Source organism: Primulina tabacum, chromosome 12, assembly GCF_025594145.1.
Source record: "Primulina tabacum isolate GXHZ01 chromosome 12, ASM2559414v2, whole genome shotgun sequence".
NCBI lineage: Eukaryota > Viridiplantae > Streptophyta > Magnoliopsida > Lamiales > Gesneriaceae > Primulina > Primulina tabacum.
Window position 1 is genome coordinate 35,545,295 of NC_134561.1, and position 15,815 is coordinate 35,561,109.

The window sequence follows — 15,815 nt, forward strand, 5'->3', positions numbered from 1 at the left end:
GCGGGGTCGTCTTCTTGACGAAGATACCAAACAATGACTTAGCATGATTACTTCAAAGACTTAGTAAAAGAAACATAAGCTAAGACCATTAATTAATAATAAAAAGTACAGGAATCAGATGTAATACGCGTGTATTGCAATTTGGTCAATCCCAATATTAATTAATATGAAATTGAAATTCGTTACAAAAAATACCAGTTTGAGAAATACTAACTTTAAGTAGAGCAAGTCTTTAACGAGAAGAGTTGAACCAATTCATATTTATCATGAAAAATAATATATTTTTGCATAAAAATTGTCGTCTTTCGTGAGCTGGTTTGGGTCGGAATCCATATCACGAAATTGATATTGTACATGAGATGTGTTGATCATATCCATGGTTATCATGAAAAGTAAAACTTTTTAATGAGTTTGTTCGAGTCGAGTCGAAGATCTGTCTCACAAAATTGAGAATGACAAAAACTTGTGTGAGACGGGTCTCTTATGGGTCATCCATGAAAAAATATTACTTTTTTATGCTAAAAGTATTACTTTTTATTGTGAATATCGATATGATTGATTCGCCTCACAGATAAAGATTCGTGAGACCGTCTCACAAGAGACCTACTCAATTTACCAGTGAAACGATCTCTCAATAAATTTTTCCATAATATTTTCAGATGTACATATTATTAAATGACAATTGAATAACCACAATTCAAAAAAATGTTTTTCAAAAATAATAAATAATGTACTGAGAGGGATGCTTTTTTAAAGAATTAGGCAGTGTAGGTGAACCACATTATCATGAAGAACAAGGGGAGAATCAAAGTAGTAGAGTGGTTACCATCTCATTTATTAATATTATGAGGTCAAAATTATTATTAAATCATCAAAAAGCATAAAGGATAAGTACCCAAAGTGCTTTTTTGTTTATTTAAAAATAATTTATTAAAGAGATTTTATATCATAGCCAGAAGCCATCATTTTGAGTATTGGCTTGCCATTCAAAAAAGCAAACTTTTCACAGCTAATATTCAAACTCAAGCCCACTGTTTTGTTTTATATTCAAGAAAAAAGACGGCGAACTTTTTCTTTAGACTTTCCGCAGTCTGCTTGCGTTTAAAGAATGGTCTCCAAATAGTTATGATGGAGACCAGGACAAATCACCCATTGAATTTCTCTATATAAAATTAATGATTAAATAAACTGTATTCTAAATATTTTCCATAAATTACATGTTTAAAATCCATTTTTCCTAAAATGATCTCATGAGAATCATAATTAATAATCACCCAGTACATTGTGTATATATATATCCACTACTAGTACTTTAGAGATGGTATTGCCCTCTGTCATCCATTCACCTTGTGAATTGAGATACCAAATGGAGATCTGCAAGATGTAACCTACCATAACACCTGATAGAAGTTCGCTGACATTTGTGGTGTTCAAAAACGCCATGCAAACACACGATACACACGCAATCGATATGATTAGATTTGAACTTCACCATTTCAAACGAGGTGGCAACAACAGAAAAAATTTGCAGGACCCTTATTCGGCCCTACAATCAGATCCTGGATTCCTATTTGCCAGCACAAATTTCATTTTGGAAAGGGCCCACTAATAATCATGACAAATGAAGCAAATTACCATTTTCAAGTTCTGATCTTGGAGTTAAGAAACACAAGGACACATCATAGAAGTTTGTATCTGAAGCTGAGGAGCACAGGTAAGGGAATGAATAAATTCATTGCCAAATGTTTTCCTACAACTCCATGTCCAAAAACAGAAAATGAGAAGGCGGTTAAAATTTATTTTCTTTACTTTTCTGTTATCCTATCCCGTCGGAATCCCAAGTTAAACTTGCTAGCCAAAGCTATAAAGAAGACCAGGAGAGAGATGAAGTTTCACAGGCCTTGATGGACTGTTCATGAATTAAATGATGCGAATACAAAAGAGACGTAAATGTAACCTTTCAGATCAGTTGCTAGATGACCTAAGCATCCAACCTAGCTTTTCTGTAAAAGAATTATCGTGTATACCATTTATTCAAAAGTTCCAGAAGAAGAACTGCAGCAGAATCCTTTGCTTTCTTCACACTCGGCATTGGATCACCGATGCATTCATCAGTCCATCCTCTATCAGAAGTATTAACACGCACAGCAAAGGTAAATCTTTTTGCATGTGCTGGACCACCCTCATGTATACACCTGAAACGTTTAAAAAAAGCCACATAAATGAATATTTTCTCCAAATACATTATTAATTAAAAAAGTTCAACCTAGAAAATGAGCTATTACTGGTATATAGGCATTGGCCAGTTTCTACGCAAGCAGATATCATTCAAAGTCTGCCTGGTAAAACTTTGGCTACCATTCTTCTCTTTTCCATCACCCTCACTACTCTCTTTGGCTTCAGCTGACTCCTTTTCTTTCAGAGCAACGAGAGCATTTCGAGCGGCCAGTTTTTGTGCCATTTTCTTTTGCGGATTATGGGCGGCCCCAACCTGCACACCATCAACATAAACTTCCACGATAGCCAGGTTCCCGGTCCGAGTAGCTTTGTATTCTAGGCCTTCAGCTTGTTGTTGGCATCGCTCTTGTAATTCTCGAACAGGATGCATCGGGAGCGTTTCTGGAGTAACCATCGGGTTCAGCAACGGCTGAAAGACCTGGAAATTTACACCAACACATTCCAACTCAAACCTCACAGCCCATCCCTAACAACATTATATGAGTCAAAAAAATTCTGATGGGTTACATTAATGAAGCTGACCTTCCATACAGATGCAGTAACACATCCACTATCAAGGAAGATAGCCCCAGCAATTGATTCAAAAATATCTCCAAGAACCTTCGGAGCTTTGCAATCCCCCAAACCAAAAGAGTTGAACCCAGGTTTTAAAAGTTCATTCTGAACCTCTTTCACAAAATCCCGAATCTGAAAGTGGGTTAAAATAAAAGCAATGGACATATAAAACCCTAGAAGTAAACGAAGAAGAAAAAAATTGGAAACCTGTTTCTCAAGGGCGCTTGAACCATGACGAAGATGAGTATGAAGGTTATGTTTGACGGCCACACGTGCAAAGTTCTCGTTATTTACAGCAGCCGCTCGCAAGTCGGTTAAACGTCCTGGAGGCAAATCTGTATATGTGAAGAACAAGTACCTTGTGATGAGATGATCTAACACTGCATCACCAACAAATTCTAGTCGTTGATAACAAGAAACTCCTGAAGATGGACGTGATGCATGAGTTATAGCTTCTACAAGCAACCCTCTATCACTGAACTTGCAATTCAAAGAACCTTCTAATGAATCAAAATCGATACTTCTCAGTATATTGTCCGGAACAGTGCTCGGCTTGACTGAGTATTTAATTTCCTTCAAATCAAAATCAATCTCAATTCCAATCCATCTCATAAGGTGGTTGGCAGCACACTTTCCACCTTCAACATAATAGACACCAATTAATGCTTCCACAACGTCAGCCAGAGTTTTTCCAGAGAGCACACGATATGAACTTGAGTCGCTCTCAAGTTCCCCATCTTCCATTTCGTCTTCTTCATATCCATCAGTATTGTGGATCTTTCTGCTTAACCTCTCGTCAGAATCTATTTCTTCATAAAAAAGTGACGAATCTGCTTCCTTGGTGTCCTCATCAAAGACAGGAAGCACCCCAGGTGAAGCCCATCTAGATGGAGCAAATCGATCTGCCTGGATGTATGACTGAAGCCCTTTGTTCAACGCAAACCTATACAGTACCATGTTGCTTACCATTTGCTGTCTCATTCTAGTGAGCTGACCTTCATGTTTTTGGGGATATTTTAGAAAAAGAAATCTACTCACAACCCACTTCAGGTAAGCATCTCCTAAAAGCTCTGCTCTTTCATAGCAGAAGGTCTCTTGGCATGAAGCTGCAGTCAAGGCTTCCAAGATCTGCAAATAGCCGGATCACAGATCAGGTGTAAGTTGACAGTGACTTTCAAGAATCGGTTTATAGAATTCTAGAATACCTTAGAAGCCGGAACAGGATAATTAATGATATCCTTGAGTTGAACCGCAAGTAGCATGCTTTCAATTCTCCTCATAATAGATGGCAATCTTTGAGCACCCCTAACTAGTGAACCAGGAAGAGGATGTACAAAACATAGTTCAGGAGGGAGGAAAACATAATATGTTTTCTCAGGTGTTTCTTCAGATACAGCATCATGACCTATCATAGAAACTTCCATGGGTAATCAAATAGCCAAACAAAATGATAAACACCAAAATGATAAAAATAAAAAATTAACCAACGAGCATACCGTCTGAATGTTCAAACCGTGGAGATAAGAGATTCTTGCAATATGATACACCACGGGCTCTTATAAGAGGTTGCTGTCTATAGATCAATTCTACCCCATACCTACAATTAATTTGGTCAGCAAGGTCACCATGCTGCAAGTAGAGAATGGAATTTGCTCAATGTTTGAAGGCTTCTAGTCTTCTATCAACTAAAATAAATATACTCAAAGCAATGTAAAACACTTATAAACCACCTTATTCATACACAAATGTTTATACTCCCTCCAATAATTACAATGATGGATAAATCTATTTTTTTTTTCAAATTCACTAGAAATAGCCAACCCTTGCACACAAAATAGGTTAAAAGCAAAAGGGCAAGGCCTTGTCACTTTGGATTTCTACTTGAAATCCCAGTTACCAGCTTGAATTTATTCACTTCAAATAAATTTTTCCTCACTATCAGAACATCATTCCGAAAACATAAAATACAGCCATTTTTTTTTATCTTTCACTATCACTGCATCATTCCAAGAACACAAACATATTTTTAAAATTTTAATTCCTCCCCACTGTCCAAAAACAAAACTATCCAAAACCTTAAAAAAGTAAAACATCACTACAGGATTCAAAATTTTCTCATCCAACGCTTCTAATACTCTTTTAAATCTCTCAAATGGCAAATTACAGAAAATCAAATCAAATGTGGACTTTTTTATCCTTTTTTTAATTATCTTCCGAAACAAATTTTCTGGATTCCCAGCCATAATCTTTCCAAGCTAGCACATATAAAAGTGAAATTATCAATAAAAACATCCAGATGCATGGAGGAATTCATATTCATACACACATCATCCATGCAGTAGGGAAAGAGTCGGCACATAATAAATTTTAGCAAATTCAAAGTAAAGGAAACATACTTTTGCTTATAATATTCGGCGTAAGAACCATACTCCAGAGGACCTAGGTAGCCTTCCTTCCTCGGGAATGAGTTCTCAGCTGTCATATCAAAGCGCACAGAATCAACGTAGAACCTCTTTCCAGAATGAGCTGCAGTGATAATTTTTCCTCCCAGATCTTCAACCATAATACAGGAATCAGCCATCATCAATTTTCCATTTGTTAAATCAACTTGAAAGGGTACTCTACTAGCATCACGATGAGGTGCTAATCCAGATGCCTTGACCACATCAAACTGGGCAACAGCTCCTCTAATGCCATAAGTAGGATGGCTTTTCTGTTCATTGGCCATGCCATGTCGTAATTTTGCAAATCCATACTCCCTACGGTCTCCACCTAGCGTTCTCTCATTGGTGCCAAGGTAAACATCCGGTCTAGCCCTCTGAAGGGGATTAATCCATGCATCTGTCTTCGTAACTTCATCAATTAGAGCCCAGTCAATAAGATGTGCTGGATCTGTTGATTTTCTTCCCGCCAAAGGAACAAATAAATACGCCTTCGCAGTGTCCCAAGGAGTGTTAGATGGTTCAACATCCACATCCAATACAATGCTCATCAAGCGTACATGGAAGCTCTTAAGCGAAGTCAACTGTATACAGAAAAATGTTGGTGCTTTCTCAATCTATCATTTCTAAGTCAAGCACAGCATTCAAATAATCAAAGAAAGAATATGCACACCTGAGTTTCTCTAATTTTTACAGGCCCTTCATAAACAAGGGAAGCCTTTGTTATCACAGCCCGAGCGACAAATAAGTCCATCGACATTGATAAAACCTGGTAAGTATATGGGAGCAAATGAAGAACTCTACTGTTGTTGAGCTTAAAATAAAAATAAGGTACCTCAGCATCCAACTCAGCGCCAAATATTACTGCAAACTCTGACACTTGGTTTAGGAGGGGATCTTTTGAGAAGCCAGTATTTTCACAATTGACAGAGTACATGTAAAGATTAAAAATCTTGGGTTCTTCACAGCCTTTTCCAGATAATATCCACTCTCCCTGCAAAGAAAAATGTAGGTATATGCTTCTAAAATCCACAACAGAGAATTGACATAAAATGTAGGGATAATAAGGAGAATCCATGACCAATAGACTTGTTTATTTGATCGAAACATGGCATAAAAATACTGGAAGCCTCTGACACTACAGGGCTCCAAACAGCAGATCCCAATGAAAGACGTATCACCAAGCAATATACAACCACTCTGTTGATACATTTGTTTGCCCTAATAAGCTTGTTACAATAGATTCACAACCTTGATTCATATACAGGTTCTAAAACCAATTAAACTTGTTCAATTTTTCTGTTCAGCATAGGAACGGTGACCTGTTTGTAACATATTAGTTGTGACTGAAATATTGAGATCTACCTTGTTTCTAATCGAGAACATTAATTTGTGGTTTGTATAATATAATTGCCATTTTATGTGAATCTCTTGTCAGCGGTTGACAGTAGACATATTGTCATCACATGACTCAAATTACCAAATAATATATGCCAAAACGATTCGAGGGAAATTTACTTCTGTACCTGTACATGAACAGTGAACTAACACGTGCTATATTTTTATTTGTGAACTGGGTGATTTGTTAAGTTTAACTACTTGCACGCATTACATTGCTCCTATCCACTCACAAGTTTCCTTTAATTTTTAACCATGATTAAGAAAGACTATCAATAATACTATAGAAACTGAAGTCATTTTCCTTTTCTTAATACATCAAAATATGCTAAGAAATTGAACTTTTTTTTTAATCTTGTTCCAACCTAGCAATTCACTGAGATATTCCAAAGTAACAGGTAAAAGAGATATGGTCACCTAGGCTAGATATTGTAAACTTTGTGAGTGACTCCAGTCAGTCAGTTAAACAGTACCCTAATTAAACATCTCATATATGTTCAAAGTGGTTGGATAAAATTTCAGAGAATCAGAATAGTAACGAAGAGATTTGGGCAGAAATTGGATATGATTCTTTCTCCCACTTTAATACATTGAAAGACGCCCCGGGATCTTTAATACCACACCATATGTTCACCAAAACAACCATTTGATATTTCTGGTGTTCAATTCATTTTGATATTATGCGCAAGTTCTGCAGATTAGGGGACCACGTATGACTTAACTGCAAATCTATTCATCCAGAATTTGACTTCATTAGAAATTGTTTTCCAACAATCACTGTAAGGGGTCACAAACAACAATGCTTTCATGCAGACAAACTCATACATATGAGTACAATTTAGCATGTACATATGCTCTTGATTGAGAAAGGGAGCTTATCTGTACTTCAACTAACAAAGCATCCTAATTATACTTCAGTTTCAAGAAAATGTAGGTAAATATCAATCATGAAGGCATGTCAAGCGAACCACCTTCAAAGCATAAGTCTGCTAATACAAAACAAGGACAGGAGGACCTAACCTGGAGAATATCAGCTACACCTTCAGGGTAGAATTCTCTCTGTCTTGCAGTCCCTGGGAGAGGATCTCCTTCATCATTTTGTTCAACTTTGTCAGTTTCTGCCCCAATTCCCTTGTCTGGCAATAGCATATCAGTAAATGCTCCCATCTCATGTAGCTTCTTGCAAGCAGCCAAACAAACAGCCTACAGATTCCATATTTTGTCATATAGATATGCTCCCAATAAGAACTCAAATATGTGGCGTGAAGATTTTTAACATAATCATGCCTGCTGTGCAAGACGCATCGACTTGCATGGAGGACCTTCCAGTTTTTCAAAGGGTGCATTACATGGAAGTTGAAGCTCACATGAATATTCCAACAGGCCTCCTGGCGTCTCATGATGCTTTATTGTAAACTCTGGATGAAGAATTGAATACCTGCATGTATAAAAGGTCGAGAAACTGCAAAATGATAAGAAGTGCATGCATGAAAAGTGCGGGGAGATTTTCCTCACGTGTGTGTGTGTGTGTGTGTTTTTGTACAGAGAGAGAAAGAGTGACCTGTCACTAGGCAGTTGAGAGCAGTAAAAGTGGATGAGTCCAACAGCTGAATTTAAGCTAACTACAGCACCTGTTGATTTCACCTGGTACATCGTACCATCTACAGCCTCTCCTGAATTTATGCTGCAGGTATCCTTGAGATGACTAATATCAGTCCTCTCAATGGCTTCTTTCCGCAAAGTTTCTTCACTATTCCTAGCATTCTTTAAAAACGCTACATGGGACAGATTCTCTCTGCAAATGAATCATTAATTTCAAAGTAAGCTACACAAGTCGTCACTTCATAAATTAATGGGAAAGTAAAGTTATGGCACGGAGGTTACCTCTCAACCATCAAAATATAATCTGATCCAGGTTTTCTAGCTCGACCTCTGGACTGAATGTAAGCCAATACAGTTTTGGCAAGATCAAAGCGGATGACAACATTACATTGCCGAATATCAAGTCCCTCCTCAGCAACACTAGTGGCAACCAAGACAGTCACCTGCCAAACAGGTAAACACCAAATAAGTTGATCGGAATTTGTCAAGGGAACTTCAAGTAACATATTTGACAGTTTAACATACACGACCGTCTCGAAATCTGGCAATCGTATCTTGCATTTGAGAGGTTCGCATTTCTTGACTATTGTTGTGCCCTATCAAACTTGCTGATTTGACAAAACTTAGAGATGGAAGTTCCATAAACACCTGAACATATACCATAAACTTTAATTCATGTAGGAAGACACTAGCTAGCAAGAAACGACTTCAAACTATAATACTTGTTTGCTGTACTCAATTGACCTTAGGAAGAACCAAGGCTGCCACAACACGTTCCACGAAGATTATTGCACGGAAATCCTCCGTGTGCTGATATTTTAGAAGTATTTTGATTAATGACTGCACCTTTGGAGTCACCTTTCCATCCGCAACTGCAGCTCCAATAATCACATCAACATGCTCCCCACCAGAGACAACTAACAGACACACATATCACAACATTATCCATCCAATGACAAATTCAGGGACCAGAGACTGCCATCAAGTTGTAAGATACAGACGAAAAGAACCAAAACACAAATACTGATAACTCGAGCATAAAGTAGCATCCGTCAAATTATATAACTGCAAGCAAAATCTAATAAGGCATGCAAGCCTCCATCAGACTGGTTCCTCTGAGAAGCAAATCCTCCATGGTAATAAATATAATGGATATCCAAGAAAAAGTACAGCTGACATTAAATAAATGATTGTTGATTCATTAAATTACTGTCTCATTGATCAAATTAATAAAACAAAGTAGTCAATAAGAAAAAAAATGCCTGCAAACATTATAAAAGAGTAACAGTTTTTTTCTAGCAATACAGGTCATCAATAATGATCTACATAATCAAAGGCACAAACAAACAACTAATTTAATTCAGGATATTTTTCAAGTAACTTGGACGATACATAAATCAAGTAGATAAAATCAGTTGATCGTTTCACTACCCTGGAAAGAACTGGGTACTCTTGCTCAGAGTTCAGAGATAGTCTTTAGTTGGATAATGACAAAATGTCTACAGCATAGGGCAATTGATAAGTCATTATTGATGTGCACCATTTAAGATAAAGATGGCCAAGTACTCACTGTGACTGGTAGTGAGTTCCCCTTCCTCGAGTTCATCGGGCTCATTCCCATTTAGAGAAGCATCATCCATGTCAGAACCTGTAGCATTATTCTCTGAAATGGCTCCTTCAGACAGATTACATTGCAAGAGAGAGACAACTGTGACCAGGTAAGATTCTTGGAACTTGATATCAAGTTGGTGGTTTGCCCTTTCATCATTTTGCAAAGCCGTTAAGAATGCATGCGCAACCTGACAAAAATAATTGAAAACAGCATGAGGCCAATAATTCCAGCCAGCCAGAACAAAGCTTTTTATGTTTTGGCTGTCAGCATATCCACATCCCAACTTCACCACCAGTCCATCCAAAAATAAAGGAAGAGATATCAAAAATATACAGATACAAGTAGGCAAACTAGAACATCAATTGCATAAGACGAGTGTAGAATACAATCAATAATAAAGAAGACAAATCACCTTGTAAGCACACCACTGTCCTAGTTCACCAAGTGCATAATTGATTGCCCTCAACTTTTGGATTAAGTTAGCAGCACCATCACTTTCTGTTCGTTCAGAGACACCATAAACTTGACGGAGCTCTTCCTTAGCACCAGCATCTCTTGCTCCCATGAATTGCCACTTACTTCTTCTAGAGCTTGACCGAGCTGCCTCTTCAACAGTCTGTTCCATTTGTTTTATTTTTTCATGAAGAGACCATAAGCTAGAAGCTTTATCATACTCCACCACCACTTCTGAAGGCATCGGTACATGTTTCTCCAGTTCCTTGCGGTCTTTAATGGTACAAACTACAGAGTCTAGTTTACTCTCCAGATTTCGAATTTTTACTGCACAATCCACTTGGCTAGAAACACCTGCAACAACCAAGTACAAAGTTCTTCAGCTCAAGATACTTCAATGAAAAAACATAAGAAGGGACCAATACAAAACCTAGTGCAAGAAAAACATCAAAAGAGAAACAACAAAAACTTATGTTTGTATCTATAGATGAAAAAGCCATGTGATGTTTTCTAGAAGAACCTAATACTTTGCGATACAGAGACACAAATAAGAAAATACCCTTCAAGTTGACAGGAGATGCGGTCATCCCAAAAACTGATGGCCTCTTCTCTTTTGGTGTTGTGTGATAAAACTCAGACATCACCAATGAATAAGGATGCTTCTTTACTGCATGATGACATTCGTCCAGAATAAGGAGATTTATTGCTTCCATTTTCACTATACTGTGCCTAAGTATATTCAAAAGAATTTGAGCCGTCATCACTAAGACCTGATTAAAGAGCAACAGAAGGAAGAAACGTGTTAAGAGCTTCCAAAAGTTTTCCAGAGTATATTTCAGTGCTCGGACATTGTAACTTCCGAACAATAATTTTGCACATATTTCAAGAAAGTCCTGAAATTTTAGTAAAAAAATAACCAATACAACGTCTACCAGTAGACAACTATAATTGGCCCAAAATCTGCCAATCGTATAAGCTACACCACTATGCTTCAAATGACCATAAATCCAAAAGCTATCGTGTATTTACCATAGGAATTTGAGATAATTCTGAACTGCTATTTCACTGTTTTTCAAGCGCATGTGTCACATAATGGCAAGTGAAGTTTAAGTGTGCTATTCACAAAACATGACTAATTAAGAAACAAGCGAAAAAAAATGTAGAAAAGTTCTATAAGTTATTGACTGCAAGCCAGAGTGACCAAATACGTCCCTAGGGAATAGACCGTGCTTCTCACTTGGTCTCAGGTAATGAAAGTATGGAATATCCAAGTTTTTAAAAAACAGACCAAACAGGTAAGTTCTGAAATGGAAGAATTGCGTCGTTCTCACGAAGCTTATTACTTTAATATATAAATTACAGAGAGCCGTTTGTCTTAACGGGAAAGAACATACTGAAGAAGTATTATTATAAGATGATAATGCTCCAACTTTGATTGAATCTCACCAGATAGTAGAGGAACCTTAATAAGATTCCCAAAAGTTCCAACAAATTATCCCATTACTGAGATGCTTTCTTTAACATTCAACAGAGATTTTTCCAACACGCAAGCTCACCTCTGGAACATGGCCTCGATTTTCCACACTAATTTATTTCTCGACTTTAAGGTGAGTGGAGAATGAGACACGTGTAGACAGATGCAAATCATTTTCTACTAGTTATTTACCATTGCTTTGCCTGCACTTTATCTTTGCAAAACTAAAATAGGTACATCGGCGTTACCATGTTACACTATGATAGGTAACTGGTTTTTACCAAAGCCTCTTAAAAAATTAGTAAAAACCAGGGACACAAGGCTTGGCCGCAGTGGAGTCAGGTAAAATGAGATGTGGGTAAACTACAACCATGCAACTCCAAGAACAAACTCTGTTCTCAAGACATAACCCTCCAATTCACAAATTGAGCAGATGTATAACTGCAACGAGATCCAATTGTTATGTTAAATTTCCACATACAATTAATGTAATATTTTTCATAGTTTACCATGCTTAATTTTTAAACAATATTGGCAAAAGCAACCGCTAGACATTTGTAATCTAAAAGTAATGCCAAGTATTTAGTTTTTTTCAGTTTTACAATTCATTAGATAAGGTAAATCTACTTTAAGCCTCCAAGCTCATTCTCATTTCTGCATTATCAAAACTGACAGGTTTAATGTCCAATCTCCACCATTTCAAGGCGATTTAACGCGTCACCAAATGAGGAAATATATCTAGAATATGAAGTGAGTTTGCCATGAGAATTTAACTCTGCAAATGGTACAACCTTTTCAGATGATATAAGAGCGGGACTAAATCAGAGTGTTTTTTACCGTATTCAATTTAATCGAGGGAATCATTATCAATGCTAAAAAATCAAATGAACCACTAATTTTAAATTTACAATATTAATATCATCACTCTTCCGTCGTCCGACAAATTGAACAAACACTTGAAAGGAGGAAAAGGGGAAGCTTAGCATATACATAGCCACAGGCACTTCATTTCAATTACAACCATAAGTGTGACATTTAAAACTACCTGCTTACTTTCAAACTCACGTTGCCACCTCCTCGCATCCCAGAAATCTTGACCCATTTCACCACAGTAATGGCCAACTTGATAACCAGTTCGCTCGCGGATTACTTCTGCTTGCTGCATTTAAAGATTGAAGTAACTGAATAGGACTTACAAATTGAAAGAGAAAAAAGAATCACTCCTTGCCCAGTAGATAGTTACCTGATACACGAGTGGAACTTTGGGTACCAAAAAGACTGCAAGTAATTTTTTATTTTGTTCTTGCAACTCTAGGCTGATACTTTTTATAAGCAGGACAGCGATCAGTGTTTTTCCAGCCCCCGTTTCAAGAAAAGCGATCGTGTTTCTACTCTTTGCCTGTTCAAGAACATCCAACTGATATTGTCGAGCTTGCTCCTCGGGAAACTTCTCTTTCAGCTCATCAACTTTGATTTCTTCCAAATCTTCATCGCCTTTGCTGATTTTCTCATTGTTCACCTTATCTTTTTTATTTCGACAAGATTCCCAAGAACCCACTTGGAAGATCAATTCATTTGTTGCTTTATCCCTCTCCCAGAAACCCTTTGCTTCCCTAAACTCTCTATCCTTCCAACTACATGAATTATAGCGTTCTCTTCTTCTAACTCGATCCCTACCCCTCACATCCTTCTCTGTATCATCTGAATCTCGATGTCTCTTCCTGCCTGAAGTCCTATCCCAAACTCTCCTCTTCTTCGATGGTTCACTACCATCAAAGAAACAAGGGTCATGGGAACCCTCCTGAGAGTATGATTCGGGAACCAGAGCTGTGTTAGCTCCTAAATGAACAAAATAGTCGTCGTCCTCACAGGCATCTAACCAGTACGAGGATCTGACATCAGGATTTCCTGAATCCTTAACATCTTTGTCCATTTTTTACCACAAAAATGTTACGACAAAAAAATCAAAATACAAACCAGCCCGGAATATGATCACCCGTTCTCTTTTCCGAGCTGGCTATGCCAGATATATATACAAAAAACAATATAAAAAACCAATGGCCACCGTTCTGACGGCCGGACATCAATAAGTAGAGCCTATTTCCAATATTAATTCCACCCAGCGCGCGTTTCTGCTACAACCAAAAAAATAAAAGAAAAGAACCTTCGGCCCTTAATGCTCTGGTAGAAACCGGACCTTCTATAAATTCAGAACCGAGAGTTTATCAAGGCGCTGAAGTAACCCTCAAGTCAGGAGCAAGAACTCTAGAATCTTGCAATTAAAACCTCACTAAATCAGTTCGTGCTGTGAGCTACGCACTTAACGGCCGGTAACAGTGAAAATGCGTAGAAAGAAGAAGGAGAAGGCACGTTGGCGGGGAAAATGGCGCAGATGCGGCGGGGGGAGGCGAGGCGAGGCGAAGCGAATATGAAGGAGCGAGACCTGTGATTCGATTTATATTTTGTTCAATATTCTTCAGTCTTAAAGAAGAAGAATAATAATAATAAAAGCTGTGAATTCCAATTTTGCCCCTCTTTACCCTTCACAGTATCCATGCCGACGTCACATTTGTTCCAAAATTTGGGAAAGATTTAGGATTCTAATTGCTATCTTTGGGTAAATCTAATGGTTATTACAATGTCCGATTATTTTTTTTTTGTAATACATAGTTCAAGCAAAACTATAGATATGGTTCGTTTTAGGGCGATGAGTTTGATTTTTATGGACAAAAACTTATGTGAGACAGATCTTTTATTTGGGTCATCCACGAAAAAATATTACTTTTCATGCTAAAAATATTACTTTTATTGTGAATATCGGTACGGTTGACCCGTCTCACAGATAAAGATTCGTGAGATCGTCTCACAAGAGACTTACTCTTTTTTATATCAATACGTTGTGAAGAGATTTGTCACATAGAGTTTCTCCAACGTGATTTACGTGGTTGATTATTTTCTTAGTCTAAAAATTTATCCAGTACAAAAAAAACAACAACGGCATGTTCTCATACCATAAAAAAATTAGTCTTAATTAATCATATATCACTATATGTCAACGGATTAATAAGAAAACAAAATCTCAAATTTAAAATAAGATATTTAATTTAAGACTCAATTATACCTCTCGCCAAATCAAAAAATAAATTGTTTTTATATTTTTTGATATTTATTTATAATCTATAAACTATTTAAAAAAAGTTTAGATTATATCATATTTATAAATGTTTCATAAATTTGCTCATATTCATTTCTCTCGCTTGTTACTTTTATTTCTCCCACTCATTTGATTTGTTTTATTTTAAAAGTCTTTCAATTATTTTATTACATCCAAAAAAATATTATTTTCTTCGATGATATAAAATATTGCATAATTTTTGAAATTTTTATAATATCTAAGATAGAAGTTTAGTCAAATAGATTAAATGGTAGTATATTCTGGTTGGATTTTCTGTCGATATATAATTTTTTGATATATTTATTATCATAAAAATTTATATTTTAACCAATATTAATATGAAGGTTTAATTCTAAATTATATTATTTATTTTCGAATAGGTCTCGTGTGAGACGGTCTGACGAATCTTTATCTGTGAGATGGGTCAATCCTACCGATATTCACAATAAAAAGTAATTATCTTAGCATAAAAATTATTATTTTTTCATAGATAACCCAAATAAAATATATGTCTCACAAAATACGACTCGTGAGACCGTCTAACACAAATTTTTATCTTCATTTTCAGTGATTGTATTTACTACAATCCATGATAACTGGACACATTTTGTCTCTCGTACTGATGTAGGATCAAGAAAGTATCATCTGATAAAAAATATCAGTTAATAATAACAATTCAATTATAATATTTCAAATTGTACAGTAACTCAAATGCATCGATCGATCTTCTTGCATGATCAATTATTGCATTCCAACGAACGACGTTTTTTATGTTGTAAGAGAATAGAGATAAATAATACAAGAGATGGAGTGAAGAAATTATGCAATGAATAACATAAAAATAATATTGGAATATGTAGAGTTCGA

General features: G+C 36.5%; 1 protein-coding gene across 3 annotated transcripts; it reads right to left on the minus strand.

Moving 5' to 3' along the window:
- Positions 1-1,715: 1,715 nt before the first annotated feature.
- LOC142520675 (endoribonuclease Dicer homolog 1) lies at positions 1,716-14,212 on the minus strand. 3 transcript variants are annotated; one of them, XM_075623763.1, is made up of 20 exons: positions 13,017-14,212; positions 12,819-12,932; positions 10,859-11,069; positions 10,259-10,653; positions 9,805-10,033; positions 8,979-9,151; positions 8,760-8,882; positions 8,517-8,677; positions 8,194-8,427; positions 7,920-8,070; positions 7,653-7,835; positions 6,070-6,228; positions 5,908-6,003; positions 5,190-5,818; positions 4,290-4,390; positions 3,999-4,198; positions 3,001-3,921; positions 2,761-2,925; positions 2,286-2,656; positions 1,716-2,195 (listed from the first exon to the last, which is right to left on the minus strand). In XM_075623763.1, exons 1-20 carry the CDS (start codon positions 13,704-13,706, stop codon positions 2,015-2,017), a joined length of 5,487 nt encoding a protein of 1,828 aa, XP_075479878.1. In that variant the 5' UTR covers positions 13,707-14,212; the 3' UTR covers positions 1,716-2,014. The 3 variants fall into 3 exon arrangements, with proteins under 3 accessions (XP_075479878.1, XP_075479879.1, XP_075479877.1); XM_075623764.1 differs by having other exon boundaries at positions 12,827-12,932; positions 13,017-13,178; XM_075623762.1 differs by having other exon boundaries at positions 5,908-6,228.
- Between the last annotated feature and the right edge of the window lie 1,603 nt (positions 14,213-15,815).

Bases quoted from the DNA above. Each gene is read 5' to 3' on its own strand.
- LOC142520675 (XM_075623762.1), bottom strand. From the start codon at position 13,706: ATGGACAAAGATGTTAAGGATTCAGGAAATCCTGATGTCAGATCCTCG. The intron at 9,152-9,804 runs GTGAGTACTTGG...TGTGTCTGTTAG, and splicing joins GGAACTCACTACCAGTCACA to TTGTCTCTGGTGGGGAGCAT. The intron at 8,678-8,759 runs GTATGTTAAACT...CCTGTTTGGCAG, and splicing joins CCAGATTTCGAGACGGTCGT to GTGACTGTCTTGGTTGCCAC.